At 34.9% G+C, this 27,545-nt stretch overlaps 1 protein-coding gene and 1 long non-coding RNA gene across 2 annotated transcripts in view; one reads left to right on the top strand and one right to left on the bottom strand.

The window, feature by feature from the left end:
* Positions 1 to 6,851: 6,851 nt before the first annotated feature.
* On the bottom strand, positions 6,852 to 13,933 carry LOC143354092 (uncharacterized). Its single transcript, XR_013082275.1, has 3 exons — positions 13,802 to 13,933; positions 10,163 to 10,264; positions 6,852 to 9,302 (listed from the first exon to the last, which is right to left on the bottom strand). It is a non-coding gene; the product is annotated as an uncharacterized LOC143354092 (long non-coding RNA).
* An 87-nt stretch (positions 13,934 to 14,020) lies between these two features.
* Positions 14,021 to 27,545, top strand: part of Apolpp (retinoid- and fatty-acid binding glycoprotein apolipophorin) — a 43,657-nt gene continuing 30,132 nt past the window's right edge. The window contains exon 1 of the mRNA XM_076787839.1: positions 14,021 to 14,220. Coding sequence (XP_076643954.1) covers positions 14,145 to 14,220 — 76 coding nt within the window. The 5' untranslated portion in view covers positions 14,021 to 14,144. The remainder of the gene's footprint in view (positions 14,221 to 27,545) is intronic.

Genomic DNA, 27,545 nt, shown 5'->3' with positions numbered 1-27,545 from the left:
TTCGTTTTTGGCGGAAATTCACAGAAAACTTTCTTACTGGCGCATTCAATTCTACCTGTAACTGCGACCGCAAAATGCACAACACGATTAAAGTGCAGCGGTGGACCGTTAACTTTGGGGCCCTGGGCTAACGCTGTTCGGGGGCCAATTAACCCATATTAAGTATCAAAAATCATCAGCGCATCGAAAAACGTGAAATAGGGTAAGGAACCCAATTACTGTGCCTATATTAATTATTGAAGCAATGATTTGAAGCAAATCAGTTAATATCAGTTATATTAGGGGGGCCCATAAGTAATCAATTATTTTGAAATCTAAAACAAACTTTGTAGTAAATTCAAGTTTTTATTTCTTAATTTATTATATAATCTCCATCATTATCAAGGACAGTTTGCCATCTTTCCTGCAAATTTTCAATACATCTCCATAAACATCGCAAATTTTCTTTGTTGTTACCGTTGCATTAAATCCCGCATGAAAATGAAAAAGTATGGAATGACGAATATGATCCTCGGACGGTACGGACGCCGCCATTTTATTACAGGGTTGTAAAAAAAATTATACTTTTTAGAATATTTTGAACACAAGCTGCTTTACCGAAAACTGTAAAAGAATACGTGTTACAGAACTAAAGGCAAAACAAATTCTTTGCAAATAATTGATTACTTATTGGTACCTCTAATACATCTCTATACCCCTACTGCAATGTGTCACCATCGCAATTTCCGGGTGTTCTGCGACAGATTCGCGAACATTCGGAAGCGCGGTCATGTTTGTGCAGAAAAAACGTTTTCCGAGTTCCGTTGACGACACGAGCGATTGGCGAACGCTTGGACTCTTGACTCCAATATTTATTTATTCTTCCACGGAGCAACGGTCACGGTGTTATCTGAGCCGTGGACACGAACTCTTGGAGATGCTGCTCGTTTCGCGATCTTTGAATTTTCATCCTGATTCCCCAGAGTTATTCCTCCCCTTTCGATCCTTGTACAATCCCCAGAAACAAGTACCAACCCCGGCAAAAATTATTCGATCAAACAAATCGAGCGTCTAGCATTGGAATTGTTCGTATTTTCAATTTGAAAAATATTTCCACTAATTATAAAGACAAGCTCAGTGATAAAACATGTTATATCGATTTTTGGACCTGTTGCACTGGAATCCCGCTGAAACGAGTATAACGAAATATTTCGTCATGACTGGACTGCAGATTGAAATAAAAATTCTATGCAAAATAAAAATTGTTTGGATCAATTGCAAGAAGCAGAAGACAGATTAAATTTTTTTTTTCTTTAACGATCTTAATGAATTGAAAATAATGGATCGACATCCACATATGTATACTAATTTCAAGAAGGTTATGCATGATGTAAGAATGACAAAGGTATCTCAATTTTGTAAGATTTTTATGTTAAATTCTATTGTACTGATAGACTATATTATTTATTACATTAGATTACATTTATTTATGTAACATACTGTATTAATTATTATACTATATTACATTTATTTACGTATTATACTATATTACATTGATTTGTGTACTATACTATACTAAATACTACACGTATAATACTATTATTATATTAAAGCCCGATTAATAAAATATAATAATTTGACTGACAATAAAGATACTATCGTTTTCAAAATAGCACGTCTGACCACTAAAATTCAACACAGAACAGAAATTTTTATTGATCTTCAATGAGATTGTGATTTTGTTTTGCATCGCTTTGAATATTCATCTCGTAATCTCTACTCACGAGTTATGATATCCTCGGTCATCGTTAAACTAAGTCACACTTTTGCGGTATCATTTTTCGAAGAATTAGTGTTCTGCATTTATTTCGTTCTTTCGCGTGTTATCTCGTGTGCGTTACGAATCGTAACAAACATTGTAGCAGCGTTACGAAACGGTTGTATAATAGTCGATAGCAACAAAATCATTAGTAATTAATGGCCGAATGCGATTTCGCTTGCTGTATATTTTTTTCGCTTCGAAGAAGCTTTTATTATCACCGGCTTTAAATAAATAGAACAATATCTATAAACCGTTTTTTTATAAACAAAAAGATAAAAAAAATGTACAACATTACATTTCAGCTGTAGCAATATTTCTGGATGAGCTTTGTGCATCTAAAAATTATAAATAGATAGCAGATTTTTATGCAAAATAATGATTGTTGAAGTTGAATAAAAATTTATTTTTTCTCTCAATAATTTTTGTAAGTTGAAGGGACTTCAACTATTCTTACTTTTTTTTTATTTATTCACGGTTTTGCATTTCATCCATTCATTTTTGTCATAAGTGTATAAGATCAGTCTACTAACAAACATTTTTTATGACACACGTTAAATAATAATCAGAATTTATTTTTCCATATTTAGGATAGGTAGAATTTATTAAATGCGTTCAATACACGTTTGTATGTAATAAATTACATTATCTGTAAACTGTAGATTTTTATGCAAAATAATAATTGCCCGCATTAATTGCTAGAAGTTGGAGTTATGTAGACCTTCATTACTTTTCTTAACAATTCTAATAAGTTGAAAATAGTACAGTATCTTTATCTATTTTGCCTTTTATCTACTCATTTTTATCATAAACGCATAATATCCGCAGTCTTGTTATCTCCGATCAAAAATGCAACTTTGCAAGTTCAGATAACATTGTTGATTCATTATAATGACCGTTAAACAATTGCAGCATTGTAGCTGTGCTATTAATAACGAACATTATCGATATATTTGTACTAATTGGATACGTTGCACCTGCGTTTTATGCAACATCTTCGAATTTGTTGCTCTGTCTAGATTAACAAATAGCAAACGATTAATTTGCAGAAGTGCAGCGTGAGCATCCTCTGTTCTGATAAATCGTTATCGGCTGTATTTCTTTCAATCGTTATCGGAAGAAATTATTATTGCTATTTAGAAATTACAATTTAAGCTGCTGACGCATTCTTCAGCTGCTTCGTATTCTTGCACAAATTTTTAATTGATCCGTTCACAAATAAGTATAGCTCTGCCAGCTTCGAAAATTCTCTAAAGATCTTCTCGAAAAATTATTTTGAATTTTCAGGTAGAGATTATTTTCCATACTGTGTTTAATCTAATTTAGAATTTTTTCTAAATTTCAGAGTATACGTCACATCTGAAATTATCAAATATTAAATTTTGAAAATTCTCCAAAAATCTTTTTCTCGAAGAATTATTCTAAATTTTCAAGTTAGTTGCATCACAAGTTGCACAAGCTTTAGTAAAAATCTTTTCAGATTTTCCGTATTTAATCCAATTTAGGAGCCTAATGTGTAGGATTTGATCAAATATTTTAAATTACAAAATTTTCTGGAATTCGGAGATCGTTATGCAACTGATTCATGCTGGCAAGTTACATTCAGAAAAATTCGACGCTGTCCGTGGCATAAAAAAAGAATAATTGCTCTATTTTAGTGCAACTTCCGTTATGTTGTCTCCGTTTAACCAATTAGAATGCAAACACACCGAATCGATTCGATAAGGAGCCATTAAATGGAACAAAACGATCGTTAGTCGAACTTAATTGGAGTCCTTTCACTATCGACAAACGCATGGTACAAACAAATGACTCAGGAATCGAAACGTACGAAGTCCATGATTCTTACTCGGGAAACGTCCATTTTGACACAATTTTTCCTTGTTCGTAGTTTATTTCCTTGAACAACCATTAAATAAAGTACCGCGTGGAAACGACACTTGTTCGGCAACATCGACTATGTTTAATTTTATAATTTTGGTACTTGCTGTATGTTCAATATAGTTTAACATAAAACAATCAGAAAGAAGATTTTAACCAAGAAGTATCTGAAGACGTTCCAGAAAATTTCATTTGATACTTACAGAAAAAAAATCATTTGGTATCTCCAAAACTCTAAGCCTACAGAAGTAAAAAACAGATTTGTTTTTCGTCTACAATATTATGCGAATGCAAAAGATTTTTATTTGTACACATAAAATATACTTTCGTCTAAAATATGAACATTGGTTTTTTATTTATATATCAGCAAAACTTCCTTATTTATACACATGAAATATGTTGCGATTTGCAACGTAAACATTGATGTTTAAAAACTGCAATATTATTCTTGCATCAATGTTGTATAATAAAAATGGATACAAAAAACATATACAAAAATATGTGTACAAACAATATACAAATATGTAAAATTTTGTATGTACAAATATATACAAATATATATATACACACACACAAAAGTGCACGTACAAACAGACAAATCCCAGATTAATCAATTTCATGTGATTGTTCCTGTTCATAAGAAACGCCAAAAAAGATGGATGTGCTCTATTACGAAGAAAAAGATGTTCTCCCCTTTTTAATCTGCCGTTCGTTAGTTTCGATTAGCCGTGTAACAAGCACACGGTGAAAACAATGATCTGGATGACAGTGATGCTCGTGTACGTCACAAACTCTGGCATAAAATCCATTTCCGGTAGGGGGGGCCCATCCGGCAGCCGGAATATGTTAATAACGCCTCGGACGGCGAAAGAATGCACAGATTACACACAGCGTCATTTTCGAATGGATTAATAACTGGGCGCGACGCTGTTCGAATTGAGTCGTTCCAATTGGTATAATAATTCATTGTTTCAGCGGGCCACGTGGCTCGAGAGCCATTCACAAAGGAAAGGAAGTCGTGTTAACGTAACGATGCGTTAATTGGTTCGTTGATAATGCAATGAAGTGTTTATTCTTCGAACAGGGTCAATGCATATATAACAATATTTATTTACCTAAACATAATACGTTATTCATCGACCAATAACGTAATAATAATCAGAGTTGCATAGTAAATGTACATACTATTAATCAATTATATTTCTCTAAATAAAAATGGTCGTTTTTCAAAGAAAATGAAACAAAAGAGAAATCAAAATAATAGGAACGTTTATAAATAACATTGCAAACGTGATTTGTTAAATTGGAACGACTCAAATCAGATTTGTATGCTGAAACTTAAAAAGCATAATCATTTGTACGTGGCTTCGATAGTCACAAGAATTGATAATAAAGACATGCATTATAAGTTAAATAACAATATCGTATACCTATTGATTAAGTTCGTTACATCATAGCTTAGAACCAAGCAAATCAAGCAAATAAATTGAACCTGTTCAGGAAAAGTGAGGTTATGTTTGCTGTAAGAGTGATGTTGCATCATCTTACATCAATTCATAATACATGTAAGTAACGCAGATAAACAATGAACGAAACGAGTTACAGAAAATATAAAAATTGGTATTCGAACAAAATTCTGAATAGCAAAAAGATGTATTTAAAAGTTGACGGAGCAAGCCGCCATATTGCATTTCCAACGCCAACCGATAACAAAGACTTTTCGGTTCGGTAAACAGTGAAAAATCATAACTTATCAGCTACCAAAGATTTCCGAAGAGCCTAATCGACGTTGCTTACTTCATAAAATGTAAAAGCCGTCTTTTTCGTTCGGTGTCTTCCGAATTATCTGCCGAGAACGTGTTTACGCATCCGGCCTCGGTGTACCGAAGATTATTTCAGCTCGTAATCTTGTCTCCTAGAAGATTATCGCGTGCAATTCATCGTTAGAGACTTTTCTACGTGTCGCGAAGTTTAAATTCCGAGGAACTAGTCCGAAGAACGAAAACGCCGACGACTCGCATAAACAATGTCGATATCCGAGCCGATAATAATTTATTAGAATACCCGGGGTTATCGGATCTGTACTTTCGTCGTGCTTACAAGGTATTTTTGGATTTATGTAACGCGCTCCGCCGATCCGGAACGAGCGATCCGCCTTATCTCGCGTGTCGCCGTTTGAAAGAAACTTTTGATGATATGAAACTTGTTAACTCCGCTATGGGGGATTTGGTCCGCCATCTTTGCCACTCTTCTATCCCGGCGAAAAATCCAACAACTTATCTAACAATTTTATAGGGTCTCTAAAAAAAAGAACACCCCTGGAATATTTTTTCTAGGAAAATTAATGGACTCCATTTTTTTTAATGAATCCAATATTTGAAGAATGATCATTTCCTGTGAAACAATAGTACGGGAGTAAAGGGTCAAAAGTGCCCCCAAACCAAATTGATTTTTGGTCACACCAAAGAAACCCCTCTATCCCAAAGAAATCACTCTACCGCAAGGGTAGTTATAGGGTGAGCACTTAGTTGTAGGCTGAATTATATATAAAAAATTACGAAAAAATTCATGAACATTCTACCTAATAGCACACACGACAGTGAATTATTTCAGAATTTTTGGTTGTAGAATCGATTTTTAAAAAAATCCGGAAGCATAAAATCGCCGAGACGACCACGTTTATATTATTATGTTAGTTGTGCCTCATTTTAAAGCTCGAAGCCCCTTTCTCGTAAGCCACCATTCAGTTTTGTTTTCTAGCACATTCGAGCATGATATAATAATTGCCATTTACAGGTCTAAATATCGTGTCAGAATTTCTAAAAAAGAAAATACCGGCGTTGAAAGTCGCAATCCCATTTTGAGCGTGAGTGCGAAACCATCGTGAACGAGATTTACTTTTTCCAGAAGCGTATAACTTTTTGCGACACGATATTACATTCGCTACTATCGCGCCAAAAGAGCGATTTTCAATGTACACCAAATGCGGCGCAAAAACAAAGCCCGAAGCCAAAATACATAAGCCAGGTGCAAAAATTTCGCACCTCGCCGTGATATTTAAAACGAATACAGATGAAAAACAAAGTCGCAGGATTTTCAAAATATTCCGCGAACGAAACGTTTGCCATTGTAACCCTTGATTCCGTTCATCTTCATTTTGCAACATGTACAACATATTGTTTGGTGAAAGAGCATCATGCAAAATTACAAATTTTATTTAAAGTAAGAAAAATAATTTTAAGTTAATTTTAATAATTTTATTTTAACTTATTTTTTTTTATTTTTTATTGCAAATTTTCTATTGAAAACTAATTGAGAATTTTTATCAGATTTATTGATCGCATTATCATGTACATATTCGAAAAGTTAAAACGGTTCGACAAATGAAGGCCCGAAGCAGATACAAGCTTTTAAACAAAAATATTGTGCAGCATGAACGAAGCATTTCCCTGTAGCTTGATCTATTTTTTTCCCTCCCCCCGTTGCTGCACCGACGGCAATTAGAGCTAAATGCAAAACGCGAGTTCGCTTCGGAAATAGCGACGTGCAAACGAAAAAAAAAAGGAGAAAAAGGAAGAAAGAGTGAATCGCGTAACGCGATAAGCCACAGGCCTCCGGGACAGAAAAAAAATCGTGATTGCATGTGACACGGGACGATCATAAATCGATTTATCTGCGCCACGATTAAACATTAAATTCACGGTATTACGATCCCCTCTGAAACAACCCAGAATAAAATTGACTTTGAATTTCCGAGGGCACAGCATCCCTTTTTTTCTAGAGTGCCTCGTTTGAAGTTTCTGACAAAAAAAATATTACTTTGAATGTTTACCCTTTGAAAGCGACGTTTAAAATGCGGTTAAATAATAACGATGAAAAGAACAATCATTCTTCAAACAAAAATTCTTTTGGAGTCTGAAGCTGCATATGTACTTTGTAAAAATCAGTATTGTCAACGATTTTGGTATCATATTTTTATTGCATAAATAAGAAGAAATGATAATATTAGACTATATATTAGATATTATTTAATTATTGAGAACAGAGAAGATCGAATGAATTTGTTATTGCAATTTTCACTATATGAAATTCGCGTTGTTTTTGTTTTCTTTTAGAGCGTAATCAAACTGCGAATAATTCTGTATTTCGCAGAAATGATGTTTATGTGATTATACGAACACCGAAGTTCTAATTATATGGGTGACATTTATTTCTCGAAGAGTGCGGACCTAATAGTAATTTTAGAAGCCCTTGGCGAGTTAATGGAAGTCGAACTACGTAAATGGCTCACTTTCGATTAAGTTTTCGCGACCGGGAAGAAGTAAGCGAACTTTCGTTTTGCATCCTTCGGTCGGATCAAGATTGCGCTTAGGAGTTGACATTTATTTCTCGAAACTGTGTGTGTGTGTGTGTGTGTGTGAGAGAGAGAGAGAGAGAGAGAGAGAGAGAGAGAGAGAGAGAGAGAGAGAGAGAGAGAGAGAGAGAGAGAGAGAGAGAGAACTGCCACCCGTACGATAATTTTAAATATCCTTGGAAAAACTTTTACGCGACAATCGAACCACATAAATAGCTCGGTCTCGACGAAATTTTCTTTATTTATGTAAACGTAAGTTGATATCATCTTCTGCCGTGTTCCAATGGATGTTGTTCACACATCAAGGTTGAACGATGTCTAACCATTTGTATAGTTCAATTCGCTTTACTCATTGTACATGAACTAAAGTCGAATCCCGTGAAAGTAAATTTTTTGTTAATACATTTTTTAAATTATAATAGAAATTATAATAGAAATAGAAAAAATTTAATATCTCTTCTTTAATACTCGCTATGATTTAAAAATAAGGATAATTAATGTAGGCACAGTAATTGGTATCCCCACAATACAGTGAATTCTCTATATATGTCGCCGAGCCATGGCAGATAAATGTCGCCGAGTTATCCACACTACTCCTCGGCGTCCGAGGACTCTCGAGATTCGTGGACCCTCACGGGGTATATCCCGCGGTAGTGGGGATAATTCCGCGCCATTTATCATAGAGGTCTTGGCGACATATACAGAGAAATCACTGTACTTCGAAAGACGCCCCGGGCCATCGTCTTGTATCAAAGTTAAACTGCAATCCTTCATCCGCTAGATAAGTGCCAATCCGTTCCTCGAGTGCAGGGTGCAAGTTGAAGGTCTCGGACGAAACTTCGAAGAAAATGGCGGAACCCCATTGAGCCCACGCGACCTTCCGTACAATTTTCTGTAACCCTGGATCCCGTGTGTACGTCACTCCCGGGGTATTTTTGCGAAGGAAACGAAAACGTTGTAACACGCTCGCTGAATAAGGTTGGCAGCGGGAGAAGAGGGAGGGGTAGGGGGTAATTTCCGGCAAGGCTAACCGTTCCACCGGAATTGCATTTCATCTGGTGGAACAATTGTTAAAAGGTAGTTCGTAACCCTCTGGCGAAGCAATCCGGCTCGAGCGTGGACTCTTTTTACGTAGCTCGACTTCGGCTAATTTTCCCGGAGTCTCGTCTTGTTCGTTTTACAGCGGTTTCCATGGCGATGCGCGCCGCCTGATCCGATTTTAATGCAAATTCGAATGGTCCCGTTGTTCACTTCGTTGTACATTAACACCTGACGCAGAGAGACGTCCTATTTGACATTGTGGACGTTGAAGTGAAATACTGTTTGATATTCGCAGCCAGTGTTGCTCCCAACATGTCTATTATTGTGGCAGGGACATTGTCTGTTTTGAATTTGTACGAAAATTCTATTGTATTTTATTATACTGTATTGCATTTTATTATATTCTATTATATTTTATTATACTTTATTGTATTTTATTATATTCTATTGTATTTTATTATATTCTATTATATTTTATTATACTGTATTCTATTTTATTATGTTCCATTATATTTTATTATACTTTATTGTATTTTATTACACTGCATTATATTTTATTATATTCTATTGCATCATATCACTACATCGTTGATCGTGATTCTCAGAGTGCTAGATCTGCACAAAATCCGCATTCTAAAAATCGCGAGTAGGGTGCTATTTATCACCCTATTAGATACTTGTTTATCCATGAATGACTGCAGCGTTTCTGCGAACGTAGAGATTTCCTACCAACTATTTAGAAAAAAAAAACCGACACGTGTGATATAAATCCACGGTCTTGTAAATTATGATGATCATAGTATGTATGTGTGATTATCTGCTTACGCTGCCTATGGTGTCTTCAACATTATATTTATGTAATCAATGACTCACTCGATCTTTCAATCGGAACGATTAAAAATGATTTCGCGATTTACCAGGAAATTGATTAAAAAAGATTATCATTATTATATTTATTGCTTTATTATTGATTATTATTTATGTATCAAAGAATTAGATAAAGTGCCAATAATAAGTAAATTAATGTTATTAAAAAAATAGTTATTAAAAATGTTATTAAAAAAAAATAGAATTAATAAAATATTTACCACGGATTGCTTCATAAACAAATGTGAGTTGTTATGGCTGCAGTCGGAAGCATTCTTTCGTGCAACTGTTGTAAACACGGTCTTATCACGGAGAATAATAGACTGCAACAAAAGATGCATCATTCACAAATAGAAATAGGTCGAGAACATTTGCATATAGTCTGTTCCGTAAACTTCAAGTGCAAATAACTCGAAGGAATCATTGGAAAAGTCAATCTTATCTGTGCATGCGCTGGCGTTCTTGCGTATCACTAACGTAGACCATGTTAGGGTAGAGTATGCGTACAGTGAATAATTCTGAGTGATCTGATAACAATTCCAATACTAATTCTGTGTAGGACACAACGATCAGAACCGAAAAACACGTTTACACTTTTATTTTCAAACATATCACTGGTACAGACGAAAACAAGATATATTAAATTAAAAAAGTCAAAGATATATCTGATATGATAAATTATTAATCTGTAAACTACTAATATTTTTGTCAGTTAATTCGGTATTTGTTTAAATCTTGCTAATGATGACAACGAAGAAAATATTATTCGTTCTGGTTCATACATTTTAATGTTTATTACACATAACTAATTTTTCAGAATCTGTAAACCTTAAATTAATGAATTAATCAGTTTCCATGAAATGTGTAAAATGTTTAAATAGATTTTCAATGAAACCATCAAGCAATTTATATTCTGCTACCTTTTCATTCAAAACACATTTTGAAAATCAATTTCTTTCCTACGTTTTCGAATTTCTGATTTTAATTTGTTTACGCGAGAAATTCTTCATTTTATCAAAATTCGTACAGTTTTTTAATAATACTGAATGCATTAACCATTGAGAACCAAATATTGAAAATTTTAAAATATAAATAATAATATCGTAGCGAATAAAGTCTTTTAAGTGAACAAATGTGTCGTTAAATGCTATGTTTTGTTGTAACAACGAAAACATAATTAACGGAAATTACAAATTTAGTTGTAAAGTATTGTAATTTAATAATCAACATCCGAATTGCGAAGCGTATTAAAAACCTATAAATTCCTTAATTCATATTCAAAATTGGATAGAATAAAGTGTCGTACACTTCACGGAATACAATATGGATTCGTTTAACGATTTAATTATCAAGAGTATTGTTACTTCTTTTTGCGACACATGTTATTATTGCTCTCCGCATTGTTTCACAGATGTACGAGTTACCTAATGTTTCTGGGCTATTGTGCGGCGAATTGTGGTGTAATTGCAGGTTTGGAGATGGCCATGAAGATTGCGCACACCACGTTCATTTACCAGATACGGATTTCATGACCGAGGTGTGCATTTTTGCGGCTTCCCAAGTATTTGCAATACCTGCCTCATAAATTCTTGCTGTTTCTTTAATCGTTCTTTAATTAAGTATATAAAACATCACATGACAGAAAAGTGGAAGTATTTATTCTTTTTTTAACAGACTCCACGGATGAAAATCTGCGCATTTTTCATTTTAAATTCTGCAAAATCTTAATTCTTCTGCGATTATGTTGCTATTTTATATACGAACTGAGAAAATATGCGAAGTAGAAAGAACTTAGGATTTTCTTTTTTCCATGAAATTACGATATTCTTGAATTTCTTTGAATAAGTAAAATAATATTATAACATGTCTCAACTCATTTTAATAAAATACAAATAGTTTACTAATATTTTTAAAGTCAATTTAGTAGATTGGAAATAATATAATATTCGTAAATTAATTTTAGTAATTTGCAAATGATATAATATTTATAAATTCTTTTAGTATTTTTACTGGTTCATGTTTCACCCATAAATCTCTGTAACAAAATACAGGCGACTAATGAAGACAAGACTAGGTTATTTATGTCTCCTGACAATATGCTGGCAGGGAAAAACCTACGTTTCTCAATAGAGACACCAGTTGCTGGAGTTCCCTCTAGCCCTCCCTTGCGCACCCCCATAGCGACACCATGGTGGTTGATGTGGGTGAAAATTTGACACTGTCTCCGACCGCTCCTTCAAGAACCTGTAGGCGTCTTTTGGGGAAAAAAAAAGGGAAGGGAATATCCCTTACAATAACAGTGGCAGTAAATTCATGCTCTTTGAAATATTAAACCCTGCTGGACTCCAGATGTTTACACAAATTCCAATTTTCAATACAAATTCCATTCACTATATTTCTTTCAATAATTTCTTAATGTTCTTAATGTCTAAAAATATTACAAAATTGTTTTGAATGTTCATTTTTTCGCTATAGTCGCAAAATAAGAATTTGTACAGAAAATGTAAAATACTAAAGCTTGAAATTATCTATACATTTTGTTTGACCACAAATTATGAAAATGGCACTTCCGAAAAAATAGAAATTCTTTCACTTTATTTCCAATCCAGAATTCTGTGCAATTTAACTACACCAATTTCTTCAAATTTACGTTCAATAAAACAAAATTTCAAAGAAAATGGAGAACTGCTCATACTAATGTCAATTTTTACAGAACGAATTATACAAATGGCACTCCTGGAAAAATTGAAATTCTTTCACTTTATTTTCAATCCAGAATTCTTTACAATTTAACTACACAAATTCCTTCAAATTTACGTTCAATAAAACAAAATTTCAAAGAAAGCGGTGGACTGCTCGTACAAATGCCAATTTTCACGAGCCAAATTATGAAAATGGCACTCCTGGAAATATTGAAACTCTTTCACTTTATTTTCAATCTAGAATTCTTTATATGTTTAATAAAATCCTAACAAAATTTCGAGGGAAATAGTGAATACTGTTTTTTCCAGTTTTCTCTCTAAACGCGCAAAGAAAATTTAAAATATACGTTTCACACATTGCAAATTCCAAATGCGTATCCTCTCTTAATAATAAATTGCGAACAACCGAACAATTTTCGCCCAATGTAATTAACACTAGGTTTACGGAGCACTGTAAAAGTGAATATTTTGCATTACTTTCTAAAAATAACAAGAACGTGCTACCCACACTTTTAGCAATATTTTAAAAACAACATACACCCAAAGCAATAAATTTGCTAAATAATTTCTCGCGTATGCATCCTTAGAATCGTAACAATTTTAAATTAGATTCATTTAAATTTAAATTTATTTTATTTTTCCATCTACCCATGAAAAACTGTCTTCATCTACCTATAAAATCTTCAATGTATAATCTGTATAATTGCTACAGATGTACAAAACGTACTTTTCAAATTTTTAATACAAGCCCGCACAAAAAAGTTGAAAAATACAACTTTTAGTACTTTCTTTATAATTTCGACTAATTGCAATTTTAATCGAACATTTCTTTTGTCACGTTATCTAGCGATCCAATTGTTCTAACTTCTCAAAAAAATTCAAGTAGCATAGTCCAATATTGACAAAGTTATGCGATTTTTAAGAGTGTCCGAATATTAGTGGGAGTCACTGTATATCGATGATCTCTGGAAGGATTGACCGAGCACGCGGACCGTCATCGAGACACTAAAATCCGAAGGCCACGATATTGTACACAATGAACGATCACGAGTAGCATGACGAATAAACGAATGACGGGGTAGCGGGCGTCCGAGCGTCTACCGCGGCTGGTTGTGGCGCAATAGGGGGTTATAGCCTAATCGTCGCGCGGGTACTCACAGGTAAACGTTCAAGGAGCCTGACCCGGTGTTCTCGTCGAACCGCGCTGACGGCTGTTTCCTTTTGCGGGCGACGGCGCACGGGATCTCGTTATCTCAGTGTCAGCGTGATGAATAGAGTACACACGAACCGTATGCCAATGTCCAGAGCCGCCATGGGGACACAGGACGGCGACAAGAGCCAGCCGAAGGCAGAGGGAGAGGGGACCCGCGAGAGCATAAAAGCACGCACGAAGAAAAGCATCGGAGCTTTTGTGGTGTTCTACCGTGGCCGCTTCTCTCGTGTCCCAGCTGATATTGTGTGACAGGCCTACTACGATCGGGCTTCTCTCTACGGGGACGTCATGGGGCATCCACCTCGACTCATGGGGACTGCCCTAGCATGCCTCTTCCTCATCTTCGCGGCGGTCGACGCGTCCGGTAAGTCGAAAGTCTTTTTCCAAGTTTCTCCTCGTACCCGGAAATTAGCCAATCAGCCTACCGGTAATTACCTACGCAGTTTTTCATAGTCTGTGGTCCGTGGTCAAGACTTTTTAATCGTGGACCTTCCCACAACTCCCATGGCGCGAGACATCTTCCTTTTGGTGTAGCACAATTATTGGAAGTTATATCAATTTCTTCTTCCACCAGATCAAGTGTTAGCAACGTGTCAACGCGGTGAAATAGTTTTCGTATTTACAATGAGTGATCAAATTATTAGAACTACATACTTGCATTCTATGGGTTTTTACATTAACCATTTGCACTCGGGAGCTGTTCTAAAACCATTGCTTCTAACCTAGAATATCTCCGTTGTGCATAATTTATTTCCTTTTAGTCTATTACTCGCACTTACAACACTGAAATTTTTATGACTTTCTTGGGTACCAGGATAGTGTAAAAATTGTTTTAAATAATAGTGTAGCAATTTTTAGTGGCACCTTAGAGTCGCCATTCGAGCGATTCGAAGGGTTTCAGTAATCAACTTTTAATAGGAGTTTTAACAAGAATATATTTGACACCAGGTTTACGGAGCACTACAAGTGACTATTTTGCATTACTTTATAAAAATAACAAGAACGTGCTACCCACATTTTTAGCCATATTTTAAAAATAATATATCTCCAAAGAACTAAATAATTTTTCATGTATACATCCTCAGAATCTTAATTATTTTAAATTAAAAATATTGGAACCCGTCATTTTGACGGGTCCCGTAAACCTAGTGTTAATAAGAAATATCAATTAACGCGATGGGGATAATGTCGATTGGACCGTCAATGTGTTCAATTTTATTGCGTTATAAGAGTACGCTTTTTATTTTGAAATAAGAAAATCTTTATATCCCCTCTTCTTCTTCATCCGAAATAGGACGAAAGCCGGTCCCAACCCATCGCCTTATATCGAGAGAAAACTGAAATGTCTCCGGCATAGAACTCACATAAACAACGTTTATGTCGAAATGAAGTTACATTAACGATTAGTGAACAAATTTTACGTCAAGGAGTCATGTTAAACACTACAAAAAATTTTTCCAACCTTAAAATCTTATTCATAAAAATTGAGGAGTAGATCAATCCAATTTTCAAATTTATGTTCCATTTATGGCACAGTGACAGGTGAAAGGTTAAGAAGCTTTTCTAGCAAGACGATCTGCCATCTTTGTTCTCGCAGGAAGCACGCGTGTCTTCCTTTAAGACAAGTTTCGGGATTTTCGTGACTCCGGCGAAGAGAAAGGCGAAACTTTCTCCTGGAGGAAAGGAAATTAGGGAAACAATGATATACCTTCTCCGAAAAAATACCGGAGGGTTTATCGGGTAATAGAGGGTGGGCGGACACACTATACCGACGCAAAAATGATCCCCTCGCGACCGGCACGACGGGCGATACGTTTCCTTTCGAAAAACTGGAGAAATTCATTGATCGCTTGAGGGGCTTGACCCGACCCTTCGGAATTTTTTTCGGGACAATTAATAAATGTAACAAACCGGTCTGTTACAGTGGTATTGACACAGCTCTTAACTATTATTCTCCATTTTATCCACAACGAAATATTAAAATCCTTTTAAAGTCCTTTTATCGATACATTGATGGATGGCTGCCATTGGCGACAAAAACCTGAACCGTCTGAAATGAACAATTTTTTTAAATCTCGAGCTAGAAGGTTTTTATTATCGTCCAAAACGTAGCGTAGAATTTTAAAAAAATTCAATCGTTTCTAGAAACGGAGTTGGCTCGGAAATATCGCTTTTTACGTTGACAGATAAACTTTTATATCTCGACAAATATTTGAGATATTAAATAATCCTACGCTGCATTGTATCGGACCACGTGCAGAATATTTGTTTAAACTTTTAAGCAAATCCCTCGCGGGGTTCCTTTGTGATATTTATTACGCTGGGACCCACGAGTCCGTTCGAAATTGTATGGAGGTTTCGAATTTTGAAAAATCGCTTTGACTGAATGTTCTACGCGCACGAAACTAAAAGTGACAATAAAATTTGATCCGTTTGAACGAGGGAATATCGAGAAATGTGTAATGCAACTCCCTAAGGAAGCATATTTTCGACACCGGCGAGTCGTAAGGGGAAGCAAACGGCGTCCCTTCGTTTTTTCGTTTTCGTTTTCTTTTTTTTCTCCGGTCGCTCGTCTTTCGGAGAAAAACTGCCGGATTTTCTTCTCCTCGGGAAAACAGTTTTTTGTCGAGCACAAAAAATTACAGGCCAACGGTACTTCGTGGCAGAAAGGGTCGGCCGTTCGTGCGTGTTAAAGGGCAGCTGATAGAATGTGAACCATTTATGAGTATTTGCTGGTGGTGGAAGACCGTGGAGAAAGTTTAGGCCTGTTTAATTATTCACATGATCTTCCTCCTCTTTCGCACGATTTTCTGTTTACCCCTCGACAGCAGAGGAGCTTATTAGATTCTATTTTATAAAAATAATTCGTGTAGTAAAAAATACTAGTGTTTAATATTACTATTTTTTTAATAGTAGTATTTCCAGTTATTTTCTGACTGACGAAGTCGACTGTAGATCCTTATACAATTTAACATTTTCATAGTTGATTTTCTGAGAAATTAATTTCAGGAAAATATCTCCTTCGTTGATTGGAAGATTTATTGTAGAGAGATTAAATTAAAAATATCATATTTACTTTATTTTTAATAATATAGATGCTTTCTAGGGTTAAACTTCACCTTCTAGGATAAAAAATTTTTTACTTTTTTAAATATAGTCCCATAGATCTTGACGAGATAATTCTGAAAATCGAAGTTTCAATGCGAGGAATTCACTGATTCAAAAGTTATGCGTGTTTAGAAATGAGCGATTTTAAGCATTCTTGACAGATAAGGGAGGCGATAATCAGCATACATCGAATAAGCAATAATAGCATGGTGAACTTTTCTTTCCAATTATTGATCGTTCTATATATATATTTACATTATTATCTGCACTTTCAACTTGTTACAATGTCCAGTTTTCACCTAACGAATGCGGACTGTTTTAATTTATGAAGGAGTCGTTATTAAGCGTTCGCCAAGTTGTTAAAAAGTTATAACGACTTCCGTTCATCCTTGAACGAACCGAGACACTTTGTTTCCGGCGAGGTAAGGAAATTTTCGAGTGCCATATTTCGTTATCGCATTAAAGGAATTTCTCCAACGATCTAATAAACGTCATGCCCTCTCTTACCGGCATTTTTCAGCTTTTTTAGAGTCTCGGTATGGCAACTAACGTAACACCCCTGTACTCTGACGAGTTAAAAATTTACTTTAACAGGGATGGAAGTTTCTTCGACAAAAAATTTTCCCTTTATTAATCCGATGCAACACGCTTCAGAAGCTTTTTCTTTCGGTTTTCTACGCGGAAGTAGGGCAGCCTGTCTCAAGCTATGATGAAGAAAGTAATTGTTTATTTTAATTAGGAAAATGTGGTTTATAAGTTTCTCGGTCTAAGTAATTGATATGCTCTAAATAATTGATATAAACCCAACTGTGTTACATTGTAAATCGATACTGATTATACGAGACTATAGAAAGATTTGAACAAATTGATTATTAATTATTGTATTCGTGTCAGGGGATTTATTGGAGTTAGCGGATATTACAAATAAATAAATTTCCTTGGAATTATTTTAGACAATTTTTATTTTCCATAGAAATTCGTAGTGTAGTTATTGTTACGCTTCGACTAATTCAGATTAATTGAATCATACATAAATGTTGCTTTAACAGAACAATCCCTTTAAATAACTCTCACTGAAGATATATAAAACTGTCTAGACAGAAAAATGTCTGGAGAATGGAATCGAGAGTGGTCGAAGTCGGGACGGAACGAGATCCCGTGAGATAAAAGATAGTATTTTCTCAAAAAACCCTGCGTCAACCCTACTCAGTAGGGAGCAAGTGATAATCGTAAGATAAAAGATAGAACGTACTAGTCTGACGCACCTGTGTATAATGAATCTCTGTACATCACATGACATCGGAGACTGTATCTCATTTATACAAAAACAAAATTTTGTCTTCAGACAAAGATATTAAAAATTTAATATTTATCAGTTAAAGCTATTAAAATGAATTTTATTTTAGTAATATTTGATATTAAAATCAAATTAAATTAGTATCTATTGTTTTATTAATATTATGGTGTAGCATGAACCAGTTTGTAATTCAACACTGCATGGAATATTGATAGCATCGCTGAAAACATTGTCTTATTAATTATTTATCACTTAAAGCTGTTCAATTCAATTTTTCCTGAGCTGTTCATTATTTTATGCATAAGTTCTCTAATTAAAAAAATTTTCCTAGCCTTCCTACGCCTCCTACGGAAATAATTACACGGAAGATCCACTTTCCCTATAAATTAAAAGCAACTTACCCCAGAGCCGATCTGAACTCCTTCTTCATCAAAAACATAACAGCACGAATACCACATGAATGTACATAGTTTTTCTTTTAAACCGTGTTGGTTTCGACTACTGTTAAATTAACAAGCAAACATAATAACTCGGAAGCAAACGTAATCTCGTCCAAGCAAGATCGATTACACTCGGTTCCATTCGCACTGCACTTATTTGTCACCACTTGCACTCCTAACTGATTGCACGCGTAACTCTAAACAATGTAACTAAGCATGCACTGCTGTAAATCTCAAATTTCGCGTGTACAAATATAACACGAAGAAAATATCTGTTCATTTGGAAACATGTGTACAGTGTTTACTCGATACATGTCCGAAACACGGATTTAGCCACGGACATATATCATCAAGGAGATACTATTCCTTACACTCCTCGGCGACCGAGGTCTCTCGAGCTTCTTGGCCCTTCACGGGATATACCCGCGGCAGTGGGGATAGTTCTGGGTCTTTTATCGGCTAGGCATTTGGGACATATATAGAGTAAAGACTGTATTTAATTTCGACACATTTAATTCATAAATATTGAATTCATTGAAACATATGTACTTAATTTATCACATAGTACATATTTGATAAATGTGATATATTTATTATTCATGTACTATTTATATGTTTCGTATCACCCACAAATAATAAAAAGATTCTAATGGAATGCGTTAAATTGGAAAAGAGGCGAATCCGAAATATATTTGTGCGAAATCCGCGAACAGAGTCCCCGGGTGGTCGTCTGTGACAAATACTCCTCTGCGACGTTAAATAAATAACAAAAATCGGGGTATAGCGTTATTTCATTCCCGCGAAACGTTCTCCCCGGAGCCGTGGAGGTACGGGGCTCTCGCGAATCGGTGAAATATTTCGAACAGCCCGTAGCCGTGTGCTGATTCAATTTACACGGGAAAAGTCATCGGCCAGCTACAATGGCGCGCGAGAGCAACCCTGCGCGGCAGCAAATTTTCATTCAAGTTTGTTCAGGGCCAACTTCCCGTACGCTCGCCTCTAAAATGCATGGAACTACCCCTTTGCAGGTCTCCGAGGAGTTTCATGTGGACCGAGTAAATAAGCTACCGCCCCCGCAGATACGTATCCCGAATAAAAGTTTTCATCCATCGCGAACGGTGACGTTGTTATCGAGGCCACCATAAAAGAGAGAGGGAGAGAGAAAGTTTTCCCTTGTTTCCTTCAAATAGCTCCTTAGTTTCGGTTAGTATCATTCGTAAGGAAAGCCAAGAGTATTAGGTTGTTTAGAAATAAGTTTTTTCACACAATTTCGTACAACCAACTGGCTCACCAGTGAATGAACACCTCCCTGTGAATGAACATAATTCGATAAGAATTATTTCGTTTAATACAAACGACAAAATATTATACTGAACTTTTAACGCTAAACAGTAAGAATATTTAAACTACCATGTCAATTTCAACTCGATAAAATTACACAATTATTATTGTGCACAGAAATCCATGGTGTATTAATAAGAAACATTACACGCTTTGATAACTTTAAATATAATAATTTTTGAAAAATGAAGATAGAGAGTTATACCCTCTTCATAAACAATTTAGAGTGACCCCTGCACGTACGCTTAAATATATGCAAATTTGTCAATTAACCCTGCGAGTAGTTCTAGGCCTATGCCGGGGTCATTTCTGACCCACGCCGATGAGTCACAATTCATTACAGTATAGTCAGTACTCCGCTACAGTTTTCTTCCGATGTAAGGCGACGGCTCGGGGCCGGCTTTCGTCGTATTACGGATGAAGAAGAAGAAGAGGGTATAGCGATTCTCTTATTTCAAAATAAGAAAAATAAAATAAAATTGTACATATTAACGGTCAGCTCGAGCTCATCTCCGCCGCTCTACGGGTCACGAATGGCCCGGGCATAGCATACGGAGAGGTAGAATTTTTCATCAGCCAATGCATCGGCAAATATTCTGAAACGATCGAAAACTTTCCAGCAACGCGTACCTCGAGTTCTCGTGTCTCGCGGCAATCGAGCGTTTTCGATTCGCGGAATTATCGGTCGATTCGACGCGAATTTGCCGATTAAATATGCCGTATGATAGAGAAGGTCTACGAGCTACGTTGGACGGTATCAAAAGGTTATTCGGCGGTGTCAAGGATGAAGAGATTATGCCCGGCAGTCTGATGTTGAAAACGGAGATTAACTCGAAAAAAGATAGGATTACAGGGGATTGTCAGACGAACAGAGAAATTTCGCGAAAAGTGCAGATGCCGGATTCGTCTCTATCCGTCATCCTGACGTGGCACACTCTGTTCTGCAGTTTTACTCTCCGCGTTCTACCTTCAGCCTCGCAGAATTATGCATCAAGGCGGATTGGAGTTTCGTACTCCCTCGAAAAAATAATTCGAAATCCAATACACATCTTCTACTGTTGTAATTTTATATACAGTCAGTCCTATAAGTATTCGTACGCTCTTAACACGTTCGGCGCCGCGTCAGCCATATCTGGGTGACGGAATTATTTGTGCAGGTTTTAAAATGAATTTTTACGTTGGTATATTCATTGTACTAAACTTGATTAGGATCTGTAACATGCAAGAAAGTTGGAGGATTACTCAGTATCATACATTTAGTTTTTGCAAATTTTATTTCATTAAATAACTTACTTTGAGTTTATGGAATTTTTGGGGTTTCTAGTTGGGCGTTCAAAGTGTTAAAAATCGCATAACTTTGTCAATATTGGACTATACTACTTGAAGTTTTTTTTTGAGAAGTTAAAACAATTGGATCGCTAGAGAAAAATGTTTGATTAAAATTGCAATTGGTCGAAATTACAGAGAAAGTACTAAAAGTTGTATTTTGCAACTTTTTTATGCGGGCTTGTATTAAAAATTTAAAAAGTACGTTTTGTACATCTGTATCAATTATACATATTCTGAATATTTCAAATCGGTCAACATTGCACTGAGCTACAAACATTTAACGATGAAAACTTAATTTCCCAGGGAATTTCACCCGTATGTGATCATTTTGGAATATCTGCAGCTCATTGCAACGTTGGCCGATTTTTATGAAATTCTCAGAACATGTATAATTCATACAGATCTACAAATCGTACTTTCTAAATTTTCAATGTAAGTCCACATAAAAAAGTTGCAAAATACAACTTTTAGTATTTTCTCTGCACTTTCGACCAATTGAAATTTTTGTAAAAAATTTTTTTCACTTTATGTAGTGCTGCAATTGTTCTAACTTCTCAAAAAATTCAAGTAGTATAGTCCAATATTGACAAAGTTATGCGATTTTTAAAATCGTACGAATACTTATGGTACTGACTGTACATACGCAAAGTGCGATAGAGTATAATGAAGAAGCAGAAGCGAGATAAAATTGTTTTTCACTTCTTAAAACATTTTAATAGCTCTTTTAGAAATGTACTATTTCGCTCGCTTTTACCATAAATGCATACAATACACAGTCTAATTATTACTATCTCGTCCACCATTACAAATTATTAACAATGTTCAACTAAACTGTAAACAATATTTTAAATGCTCTAAACTTTACGAACTGCATCTTCCATCAAGATTCGAAACTATAGAAATTTTAGTACAGAGAATATAGTGTTATACTGCAGATGTATGGATTTATAACGCATAACTTCTAAACTACTGATCCCCTAGGATTAAAACTTGGATTTTCAGCATATTCTCGCCGAAATCTACAGGATTACATAAAAAAAAGTTGAAAATTTCTGGTTTCCGGAGGTGAAGTTCTATCCAAAAATTAATGAAAGATCAAAATTCCAGTTTTCGCCGAATCGAATTTCTTTTGTTTACAATGCTTTGACACGGCCCGGTTCATTGTTCATTGCCGTTAAAAGGCCAGCGTGAAAGTAGTTGATGGAAGCTCGAATATTAAATAACTGCGAGCGCAATTGGCGTAATGCAGATAACTGCTCGATGCGACAATGCTATAAGACACAATATCAAACGATACTAATCTGCGTTACGAGCACGGCTGGAAACGGATCTAAAAATAACTGAAACTATAAAGGTTCTGATTAAGACGTTTATAAATAGATTACGTGTTTGTGATAAAAATGGGAAAATAAAATACTAAAAACTAAAAATTTCAAAATTTCATTCTAGTGTTATTTTCCATTTGTTAAAACTGTTGAAAGATGAAGTAAATTCTTATTTAGCTCCTGTTTCTTGGAATTGATGCAGAACAGTATTATTTTGCATAAATATCCACAGTAAATGGTGTACGAGAATTTAAATACATTTCTATACTATTTCCAATTTATCAAAACGGTTAAGAGATGAAACCAATTTTTATTTAAGGCCTGCTTCTTGCAACTACATCAGGAAATTATTATCTAAGAGAAGAAATAATTTTCTTATTTTGCTGAAAAATCCACAGTGAAAACTTCAGAAAAATTTAAATGCACTTTTACATTTTTTTCAATTTATCGAAACAGTATACAGGGGAAGGGCAAATTCTTCTTTGCAACGATGATTTGTACAATTTTATACAGCGTGTTAAGCGTCGCTGCCGAGTGTACGATTATCTCTGACCTCCGTCCGCTTACGATTTTTTTCATCTTGGCGAGTAATTATCATTAAGACCAATCCGTGAACTTTGAAACGACTCGGATTTTAATTTGAACGAAACTCCGGCCGGAATAACAACGCTCGGGGTTTCATTATCCATGAGAAATGGCTACCTAACAATGATCGCCAAAGGTAGAATCGATTTACAATGTTTGACTTGTTTTTAAACGTTCTTGTTCGCCAACGTTTGTAACGGCGTCATGAACAGACTGCGGATTTTATGCATTTATGACGAAAATAAATTGGGTGCAACTGAAAACAGCAGAAATGTTAAATGAATTTCTACCGATATATTAATTTTATTAATTACCATGTATCACTTATCTAATTTCTACAGCAGTGCAAAATAAAAATTTATTCTAATTCTTCAATAAACATACCGCGTAATCCGGCATGTGTAATCTACACGATCTATGTCACAGCACGGACACGGGAACATTGAGCGTAGATCAAGACTTTACTGTAATCATTTTATGCATTCACAGCAACATTGACTAGATGAAATTTTAAATTGTAGGAAAATGTAGAAAATTTGAAGACGCCACCATATTATTTTCCATCTATTAAAATTATCAATTATTTTGTTTAGTTTCTATTTTTCTCAATCAGACCAATTTATTTCGCATAAAGATCCGCAGTCTAGTGATAATAATAATAATTTGTTTGATCAAATATTTTCTGCCAGAACTGTAACAATGAACGTCGATATCGGTTTACCTAAGTTTTGTAGTGAGGGCCAGTGTTTTTTAAAAGAATCGTAGAATCGGTTTATTTCGTTTTTGTTATTGCACAAACGCCACGCGCAACGAAATATTCGAAGCGAATGATTCGCGTACCACAGCGGAACGAAAGGGAAAGAAAAGCATCGACGGTTGTAGTTTCGAATAAATTTTTCAAAATCCCATCTCGAAAATAGAGTGCCACGGAGAAATGGGGTCGTATCTCCGAGGACTCATCGTCCACGCATCACGTCGGATCGAAGCGAAGCGTCTTGATGTCTCGAAAAGGGAAATTTCCTCGGAAAGCACTAAGTCCCCGGCAATATTTACAAACACGGTCGAAATATTATAACACATATTTGTGAAAACACGGAGAAGATTCTGCGGGGGATCGACGATATGAAAGGCTTCCTCCAATTTACGTGGTCAATTTGTTGATGAAGTTAGATGGATGATGATGAACAATGATTATCCCGCAGGTTCTTTGAATTATTAATAATGGCCAGTCTCTCCCATATTTCTGCCCCAGTTTCGCTCGCGAAACGAGCCGTATTTAATGCGTTTAACGCTTATTACTAGACTGTGGATTTTAGGCACTTATCTCGGAAAAGGTTAGATCAAAAATAAAATAGTGAAAATATTCCAACAATCTGGAAATACTATTATTTTGGATTTAATAAAATAATTAAGAAAAAAATGTATATGTAGCCCCTGTATGTCAAAATGCAGACAATTTTTATTTTTCATATACATCCGCAGCCTACTTGTAAATTGTGCCATTTGAGTTTGCTGAATTGTTGAGGAATTAATTGATAATCCTTACCGGCAAAATTATTTGCAGAATATTTTCAGATCAAGAAAAGATGGAATTTTGCAATTTTTTTAGTTTCTGCAATGATTGAAACATTTAGAATTTTATTTAGTAAAAGATTTTTTACTGTTACTATTAACATTAGACGAAAATTTCTGATTACTGAGACTACTAATTAATACTACCATTACCACATTACGAATCTACTGAATATATTGTCATAAGCATTGCCAAAAATCTTAACAAATTTTCATTTTTTTTTAATAAAATAAAATTGTCATTTTCAGTGCTCAGCTGATTAATAGCACTTTTAATTTTTGTTATTAAGTAACATTGAACTAAGTCAGTAATTGGTTATAAGAACATGAAATAAATTAGTTGTGGAAAGGAAATAAATCTAGATATAGCGATTATAGTAATTGTTAAGAATGTTCACGTAGGAAGGGCGCGAAAATAGATCGTCTAGAGGATAGAAATGCAGACCATGTTCTGCTAATTAGAACTTTATCTTCCTCCAAGGTGTAATAGTGCAAAATTGGAGAGAACACTTTCGTATTAATTTTGTTAAAGTCGCTACTGGTGTGAAGCATATTTTACGATACCTATTTTCACAAAAATGTATGTTTTATATAGACACTTATTTTTTTCTTAATAATTTTATCTAGTGGAAAGCAATGAAAATGAAACAGTATTTTTGAATTCTTTAAAAATTTTGTATTTGATCTACTCATTTTTGTCACGAGTGCATAAAAAATCGTAGTATACATAGAAAATAATATATAATCAATACAAAATCAAAATAAGAATTTGCGACCTGAATCTCAATAAACTGGAATGAAGTAGTAATTGATTTTCAGCCTAAATAGTATTTAACAGTTTGAAAATAATCTATGAACATTTTTAGATTCCTCTAGTGTTTTTCCCTTTTTTGCATAAAATACGAAATGAAAGTAAAAATTTTCCATCTGAATTGCAACAACCTGGAATACAAACTAAAACTGATAAAAAAAAATAAATAAAATCTTAAAATATAAAATACGAAATGAAAATAAAAATGTTCCACCTCAACTAGAACAACCTGGAATAAACTAAAAATGATAAGAAACTAAAGTACGAAATGAAAATAAAAATTATCTCAGTTACCAGAACTCGGAGTAAACTAAAAATGAATTTCCCAGTTTTAATAAACGCAACGACTTGCGAAGACAATATACGAACATTTAAAAATACTTCTAATGCTTTTCACCGTGTTTCTGTTCGTTGGTAATGAGGTTTAATGCAAGGAAAGGTGAAACACGCTCGAATGCAATAAAGGCTGAGCGCAGGCTACGGCCGAGAGCCCATTACTTCATTTACACTGGAAACCTATCCTTCGATCAATTTATCAATTACGCAGCAGCTGTGCAAAGGAACAGTTGTTGTTAACTTCCCCGTGCTAATAATCCTACGAGTTTATCGAACCCCTTCGAACGGAGAAAATAATTCTTATCGGTCGCGAGGGGCAGAGCGAGCGACGATCGTCGAAAACAATATTACTCAAGTTCAAGTGAATCCTCGCGAATCTGTTTACGAGATTCGACTATCGCGGAACGGCCTCCCTTTGATAATTAATCATCCTCCTTGACGACGCAAATTAGCTTCTGCGATCCCGTAGAAAATTCCGTTTCGGGCAATTTGACGATACTCGACGAGAATAAACGAACCTCCAAACATTCCGATCTCGTTAGGGGGGAGGGGGGTCTGTAAACGCTGCAAAATTTAATAATTTTTGTGAATTTTAATTTTAATTTTTTTGTTGCAATCGATTTAGCTACTCACAGAACAATTACGCTACTCGTCATACAGAACAATTTTTTATACAGTTTTAATTATCTCGTCTATCTCGTCCGTAATAATTGTATGTATAAACATCGTATCTTGTTGGATGATTATAAATCTCAGGGAGGACTAAAAAAACAAAAATGATTACTACCAAAATATATCATTTATTTTGGAAATTGAAAAAATGGCGACTATTTGAATTGCATATTCCGAAATTTCATTCTTGGCAATTTTGTAATTAAAAAAGTATGATAAATTATAAAAATATGATTTTGGTATAATCGGTCATGTAGTTTTCGAGATTTTGTATTATTTATATTTGAAAATAAAAATTTTGCCAAGTCAATTGGCTCCAGTTTGGTAGAAAATATATTTTATTTTGTGAATTACGTGAAAATCAATTTTTCAAATAATTTTAGTAAGTCGAGAACGGAGTAATAATTTAGTGTGATGATTCATTGCGTTGTGACGACGCAAAGTTGTAACCTTGAAGTGCCTCTAATAATGTAATCATCCACAGTGAATGTTAATATTAAATTAAAGAGACACTGGATCATTGTCTAACAAGATCTAATGAACAAAAAAAAACGAAAAAGTCCTTGAAAGTGGCCACCGCACATCCTGATCCAGTTAATGATAACCGAGTGCCATTTTCACGTCGTTTCGTTAACGAGTTAAACGCGTTGCAGTACTATAGAGTACTATACCGTATAATCGGGGGAGGGGGGAAAGAAAGCGGAAGAGATCAAAGTTTTTCATGAATGAAATTATTGTTCAGCAAGAAAACTTGTAATGAGTTCGATGCATACATTTCACGACGACATCATGGTCGTTCATTGACTTCATTATTACTCTCTAATCGATCTAGCAAAACAAAAGGACATTTAACTTAATATAAATTATGCAACC

The sequence above is a fragment of the Halictus rubicundus genome, chromosome 5 (assembly GCF_050948215.1).
Source record: "Halictus rubicundus isolate RS-2024b chromosome 5, iyHalRubi1_principal, whole genome shotgun sequence".
In the NCBI taxonomy this organism is placed as follows: Eukaryota; Metazoa; Arthropoda; class Insecta; order Hymenoptera; family Halictidae; genus Halictus; species Halictus rubicundus.
Note: the sequence above shows the minus strand (reverse complement) of the source record. Positions and strands in the feature narration are given on the sequence as shown.